Genomic DNA, 6,589 nt, shown 5'->3' on the forward strand with positions numbered 1-6,589 from the left:
GACCTGGGCCTGGCTGCGGGCTGCCGGGGCCCGGCGGGATGGGGCGCTCGCGGGGCATCTAGGCGGCAGCTCAGGGCTCGGCTCCGGGCCGGGTGCGTGCCCCGGCCGGGGCTGAGCTCTCTGTGCTCTCCTTGCAGGTCTCGGCCTCCCGCGGCGCGCCGTGCTGGGCTGGCGGTGAGCGGGGCCGGGGGGCGGCGGGGGCTGAGGGGGAAGCTGGGCCTCCGTGGTTGTCCCGTCCTCCCCCGGCTCTGATCGTAGCGTTTGCGTTCTGTGCCTTCCGACCTCGTGGAGAACCGGGCGTTCCCGGTTGGGTTTTGTCGCCGCGAGGCGAAGGGGTGGCACGGAGGCGGCAGTGGTTCTTGTTCCCTCAGGCCCAGCGCTGTGACATCCGCTCCCGTTCAACTGCTCCATCAGACGCCGGCGGCCGAACATGCGGACAGGTAACGGCCCCGGGGCTCCTCCTCCCGCGGGGTGAGGTCCCGGTGCTGCCGGGAAGAAGCCGAGGCCTCCGTGGATTCGCCTCCTTGAGGCCGACAATTGTATTCCCCGCTTAATAACTGAGACTGACAGCGCTGCGCTGTTTGTTTTCAGCCCCGTCCAAGTCCAGCCGAAGAGCTCCGCTGTTGTCCCGAGGAAATCCTACGTCCCCACGAGCAGGGGGGAGTACATCGTCACCAAACTCGATGACCTGATCAACTGGGCGCGGAGGGTGAGTGGCTGCCGCTGTCTCTGGAAGCGCTTTGCTCTGGCGGTCGCCTGCACGGGGTCTCCGCTCTCAGCATTCTGGTGGGCCCACGAGAACCTAATGAGGTTCAACAAGGCTAAGTGCAAGGTGCTGCACTTGGGCCGGGGCAATCCCAGGTATTTATACAAACTGGGGGAAGAAGTCCTCGAGAGCAAGCCTGCAGAGAGGGACTTAGGGGTCCTGGTGGATGAGAAGCTGGACGTGAGCCAGCAGTGTGCGCTGGCAGCCCTGAAGGCCAACTGTGTTCTGGGCTGCATTGCAAGAGGAGTGGGCAGCAGGGGCAGGGAGGGGATTGTCCCCCTTACTTGGCTCTTGTGAGGCCCTGTCTGCAGCACTGCGTCCAGGCCTGGGGCCTCCAGCACAAGAAGGACACAGAGCTCTTGGAACGAGTTCAGAGGAGGCCACTGAGATGATGAGAGGGCTGGAGCACCTCTCCTATGGGGAAAGGTTGAGGGAACCGGGCTTGTTTAGTTTGGAGAAGAGAAGGCTCCGGGGAGACCTCATTGTGGCCTTCCAATACTTGAAGGGAGCATATAAACAGGAGGAGGAAAGATTGTTCACAAGGGTGGATAGTATTAGGACAAGGGGGAATGGTTTTAAAGTGAGATGGGGGGAGGGGTTAGGTTAGATATTAGGAGGAAGTTTTTTGCTCAGGGGGTGGTGATGCACTGGAACAGGTTGCCCAGGGAGGTTGTGGATGCCCCGTCCCTGGAGTCATTCATGGCCAGCCTGGACGTGGCTCTGGGCAGCCTGGTCTAGTGGTTGGCGACCCTGCACTAAGCAGGGGGTTGAGACTGGATGATCTTGGAGGTCTTTTTCAACCCAGGCCATTCTGTGATTCTCCCCGTAACCCTGCTCCCCCTGCTGCAGAGCTCCCTGTGGCCGATGACGTTCGGCCTGGCGTGCTGCGCCGTGGAGATGATGCACATGGCAGCTCCGCGCTACGACATGGATCGCTTCGGGGTGGTGTTCCGAGCCAGCCCCCGGCAAGCTGACGTCATGATCGTGGCAGGCACCCTGACCAACAAAATGGCCCCGGCCCTGCGCAAGGTACGGGCGGATGCCTCGAGCGTGGCTGCGTGCGGAGGGAGAGCGCTCTGACGTGTCCGTGTCCTGCAGGTCTATGACCAGATGCCGGAGCCTCGCTACGTGGTCTCCATGGGAAGGTAACGCCAGGACGGCCTCGCTGCCTTGAGCTGGGTGGGGGGAAACTGGGTATCTGAGTGGGAGGGAGTTCCATCCTCGTGTGTGCTTTTAGCTCTTTACAAAAGGCTTCGATATTTAACTAAATAAAGATTTTTTTCTCGGTTAGGGGAATAGTTTAACAGGTCCCTCTGAACTCCAGGCTCTGTCCGGTGGAGGGTTCTGCTGGTTTTTTTGTGGCTGTCGGATTCTGTAGGCTTACCTACATCTAAAACCTCTGAGTTTGCTTTTGGACTGAGTGTTTCCACTGTGCAGCATAAAATACGGGGGCTGTGGATCTCTGGCTTTGAAGCCACAGTGTTGGCACAGCAGAACTGACACCTTCACCCAGGGCCACCAGCTCCGAGTGCAGCTGAACCCGGGGATGGGTGGGACAGGATGAGTTCGAGAAACATTCTCTGCGGGTCTGGCCAAAAAAAGAGGTTTTGCAGTGCGCGGAAGGGACTCCTCCACATCTGCTTTGTAAGAGCCACGAAAGCAGTTCAGTTTGGTTTGGTTCAGCTCGGAACACACGTGCCCCTGTGCACAGCCTGCCTCCCAGCCAGGCCCCGTGGGTGGGACACAGCTCTGTGCTCAAACAGAACGGCCACGCTGCAAGTCCCAGCGTTCAGCCCCCGTTCCATCCATAACCACCCGCAGCCTCTTGCCCCCACCTCACCTCGGGTGCCGGGTTAATGTTTTCCTTTCCCTCTGCTAATGTTTCACCGTGGGTCCTGGGCTGTGTTGAACAAACATCTCTTGCAGCTGTGCCAACGGTGGGGGTTACTACCACTACTCCTACTCTGTGGTGAGGGGCTGCGACCGCATCGTCCCGGTGGACATCTACGTGCCAGGTAGGGGAGCAGCCTCCGTGCCACGGCGCTGGCTCAGAGCAAGACTGGCTTGAAGTTGGTGATGTTACCCACCTCTTTCCCTCCTAGGTTGCCCACCCACTGCTGAAGCTTTGCTGTACGGAATCCTGCAGCTTCAGAAAAAAATCAAGCGAGAGAAGAAGATTCAGATCTGGTATAGGAAATAGCCTCTTATTTATGACCTCCCACTTACTGCCTGCGGCACCTGCTTGCTTTCTACGCACAAAAATATCTGTTCTCACAGGCCTTCCAATAAAACTCTACGTGGTGAAGGTGCTGCTCTGTCTTTAATATGTTGCTCTTATCTGAAGTGTGTTAACTTGTTTAAAAAAGGCATCATGAAAAGCAGTGACCTGAGTGAAATAAATGCCTGGGAGAAGGGAAGCCCGAAAGCTTGGGTTGCTCTTGGGCTTCGTTAGGAGTTGCAGCTCCTGAGTGTGGTTGTTTGCTGCAGACCTGAACTCCTCTGGCTCAGGCAGGGTAGAACACGCAGCTGTGCTCTAGCAGCTGGGCTGTGCAGGGTTTGTTCTCCTTTTCACAATGAAAGCAGCTCAGCTGTAGGGTCCTCCCCCTGCTGCTCTCTGAGCCAGGGTTCTTTATGGGACCAGCAAACATCCAGAGGCACCCCACTGTCTCCCTGAGCTCGCCTCTGCCCGCTTGTTTCTTAATTCCTACACAGGATGTAACATCCTGATGTGTACAGCAGCCTGAAATCAATTGCATTATAGAAATAAAGTCAAAATAAAGTGGGGATGGAGCAGCCCGGGGGCAGGGTCTGGCACTGGATGTGTGGTGCTGCGTGCCCAGGACAAGGCTCGGTCTGCAGAGTTACAGGTGCGCTCCGAAAGGCAAAAATCAATTGCTCAGAAATAGCTGTTGTGCACTTCATCCTGTTTTAATGGGTTTCGGCCCTTCTGGGTAGAGAGAGGGGGAACGTCCTTTATGCACTATTGAACTGTACGAGGGTCATAAGAATCAGAGCTTATTTAAATGGACATTAGCCAAAAATCTGAGGCAACTTTCGCTGGAAACGCGTGGGAAATCCAGTTCTAACAAACGTGCCTCAAACTGCCCCATCTCCCCCATTCCTCCTGCCTGGCGTGGCTTGTTTGGCTTGTGCATGGAAATGGAGCCCTGGTTTAACAAACAATTGTGCTCTTAGAGTGAATGACGGCGGGAGCCCCTTCGGGTTTGCAGCCGGAGGGATCCCTTAGAGCAGAGCTCGCTGCGCTCAGTGCTTCACCACGCGGGGGGTGATCATCCTATGGAAGGAGTAGTAGCGGCACTCCCGGGGGGGCACCAGCTCCATCACGGCCGTGCTGATGTTCTCCCTCCTGAAGCCGGCCTCCAGCAGCTGTGCCACCTGTGTCTCCTGCAAGATGATGGCGGGGGGGGACAGCGGTGGTCTCAGCCATTCGGGTGCCTCCTGTGATGCTGCTGGGCTGGGGGGAGGCTGTGACCCAAATGCTCCCCTCCCCCCCCCTCCAGGCTCTCAGCCCCGCAGGTTTGTGCGGCTGCAGGAGGGGTCCAGGCTGGCGGAAGTGCCTGTCCCCCCCATCTCCCCCCGCTCACCTCGAACATCTTCTCGATGTCACTGTACTTGCTCTTCAGCAGCTCCCCCCACGAGGTGAGGTTGCAGTAGGTGAGGACCCCCCCGGGCCGCAGCAGGCGGAAGGCATGGTCCTGCAGCAGGGGCGGGGGTCAGATGCACTGCACCCCTCGGCCTCCCCCGCCCCCCCATCCCCTCCCGCTCCCTACCTTGATGAAGGCAAACTGGTGCGTGTGCCAGGTCTGCGCTGACAGCGGGTACGTGTCGTACAGGATTCCTGCCCGGGGAGAGCAGCGGGCGTCCAGGAGAGGCCCCGTGGCATCGCAGGGTTCCCCCTTCACCACCACGTTCTGATTTCTCCCCTTTACATTTACCCCCCCCCCCCCCCTCTGGACCCCACGTTCAGTGGTGTGCTGCTTCTAGGGGGCAATGCCTACACCCCCACCCCCCCGGTACATTACCAGAGAAGTGCCCGTCCGGCAGCGTAGGCACCACATCCTCCCACAGCCCCTTCAGCGGCACCACCTGTGGGGGGGACGGGGGGGGGATCAGCCCCACACCTGGCATGGCATGGCATGGCACAGCACGGTGCAGCACAGCATAGCGGGGCATGGCCCTGTGCAGCATGGCACAGCACAGAACAATACGGCACAGCATGGCACAGCACAGAACAATGCAGCACAGCACGGCATGGCACAGCATGGCACAGCACGGCATGGTGCAGCACGGCATGGCCCAACGCAGCTCAACACGGCGCAGACCTTGTGTGGCTGCGCCCGTGCCCACTCCTCCAGCCGCTGGAACACGCCGTCGTTGCATTCCACGATCCAGTGCTCCTCGATGTCAAACTCCTGCACCTTGGTGGCGGCGATGGCCATGCCGAAGCCCACCTCCAGCACGCGGCCACCTGGGGACGAGTTGGGGACACTGGGGGCCTTCCCCTGGCATTTGGCTCCTCCCAAGCCGCAAACACTCCCCTGACTTCCCCCTCACCCCCAGCCCATTGCACTGGGAACGCGCAACTGCCTGTAGCAAAGCTGTGACCCCCCGGCTCGGTGCCAGCACTGAAAGCAGGTGGTGATGCACCCCACAGCCCCCTTCAGGAATATGTCACCACTGACACAACAGCACAAGTGTCACCATCTCCCTCCCAGGCCACCAATGCCCCCCAGTGCCGCTCACTGTCCCCATTACCCCTGGAGGCAGCCACAGTTGCTAGCGAGTGCATGTAGGGGGTCTCCCAGCGTTCCATCACCGGCTTCCCCAGGATCTCCAGGTGGGTGTCGGGGGCATCGTAGGCGGCCGTGGCCTCCCGCCATGCAGCCTTGCAGTCTTCACCCTCGGTGAATATGGGAGCTGTGGCTGAGCGGGCGCTCATGGCTGCGGGAGAAAGTCCAAGGGCTCACGGTGCAGGGGGAGGAGAGGGCTCACGGTGCTGTCCGGCTTTAAATAGCCGGGGCTGGGAAAGAGCTGAGTGTGCACATCGCGCTGGGGCCCCTCTGGGGTGAAAGGGTATCAGGGGGCGGTGCTGGGTGCAGGGGGGTGGTTGGGGGGAGTGGGGGTTTGGGCAGAGCTGCTGGGGTGTGGGTGGCACCGTGCTCTGAGCTGTGTGGGGCTGCGGTGCCGCCGTGGGTCAGAGCTGGGCTGGGTTGGTGCATCAGGCTGGGGCTGTGCGCTGTGCTGCACTGCGCATTGTGCTGTGCACCAGGGTTACACCATGTATTGGAGCCACGCATCAGGGTCACACCGTGCACCGGAGCCGTGCAAAGGAGCAGTTCTATCTGCAGGAGCCATGCACGGGGTTGTGCTGTGCACTGGGTCCATGCACTGCGGCCGTGCCTTGCACTGGGGCCACGCACCAAGGCTGCTCTGTGTAAGCTGCTCTGTGCGCTGGGCTTGGGGTCAGTACTGCAGCTGCACACTGTGCTGTGCTGTGCACCGGGGCATGCACCAGGAGCCACGCACCACACAGCGGGGCTGCACAGCAAGGCCGTGCCACGCACTGAGGCCACACACCGGGACCGTGGCGAGCGCCGGAGCCGCGCATTGGTGCCGCGCTGCGCACTCGGCTCTGCGCACTGGGGTCGACCCGCAGCCATTCAACGGGGCCGCGCTGCGGATTGGGCCTGAACGCCAGCGCCGCGCTGAGCGCCGGGGACGCGCGCCGCTCCCGTGCCCCCCGTCGGCCTACGCGCCAAGGCCGGGCCGCGCCATAGAGCCCCGCCCCGCCCCCACGCAGCG

The 6,589-nt window shown here is 60.8% G+C and overlaps 2 protein-coding genes across 2 annotated transcripts; one reads left to right on the forward strand and one right to left on the reverse strand.

Moving 5' to 3' along the window:
- On the forward strand, nucleotides 138-3,090 carry NDUFS7 (NADH:ubiquinone oxidoreductase core subunit S7; the record flags this gene model as incomplete). Its single annotated transcript, XM_021378690.1, is given in 7 exon segments — nucleotides 138-174; nucleotides 372-440; nucleotides 592-709; nucleotides 1,616-1,795; nucleotides 1,865-1,911; nucleotides 2,693-2,781; nucleotides 2,869-3,090. Coding segments are annotated over 7 exon segments (638 nt in total), but the record flags the coding sequence as incomplete, so codon positions are not given.
- Nucleotides 3,674-6,579, reverse strand: GAMT (guanidinoacetate N-methyltransferase). Its single transcript, XM_021378689.1, has 6 exons — nucleotides 5,543-6,579; nucleotides 5,110-5,255; nucleotides 4,810-4,873; nucleotides 4,558-4,625; nucleotides 4,372-4,482; nucleotides 3,674-4,171 (listed from the first exon to the last, which is right to left on the reverse strand). The coding sequence occupies exons 1-6, from the start codon at nucleotides 5,724-5,726 to the stop codon at nucleotides 4,031-4,033; spliced, it is 714 nt and encodes a 237-aa protein (XP_021234364.1). The 5' UTR covers nucleotides 5,727-6,579; the 3' UTR covers nucleotides 3,674-4,030.

Source organism: Numida meleagris, chromosome 27, assembly GCF_002078875.1.
Source record: "Numida meleagris isolate 19003 breed g44 Domestic line chromosome 27, NumMel1.0, whole genome shotgun sequence".
In the NCBI taxonomy this organism is placed as follows: Eukaryota; Metazoa; Chordata; class Aves; order Galliformes; family Numididae; genus Numida; species Numida meleagris.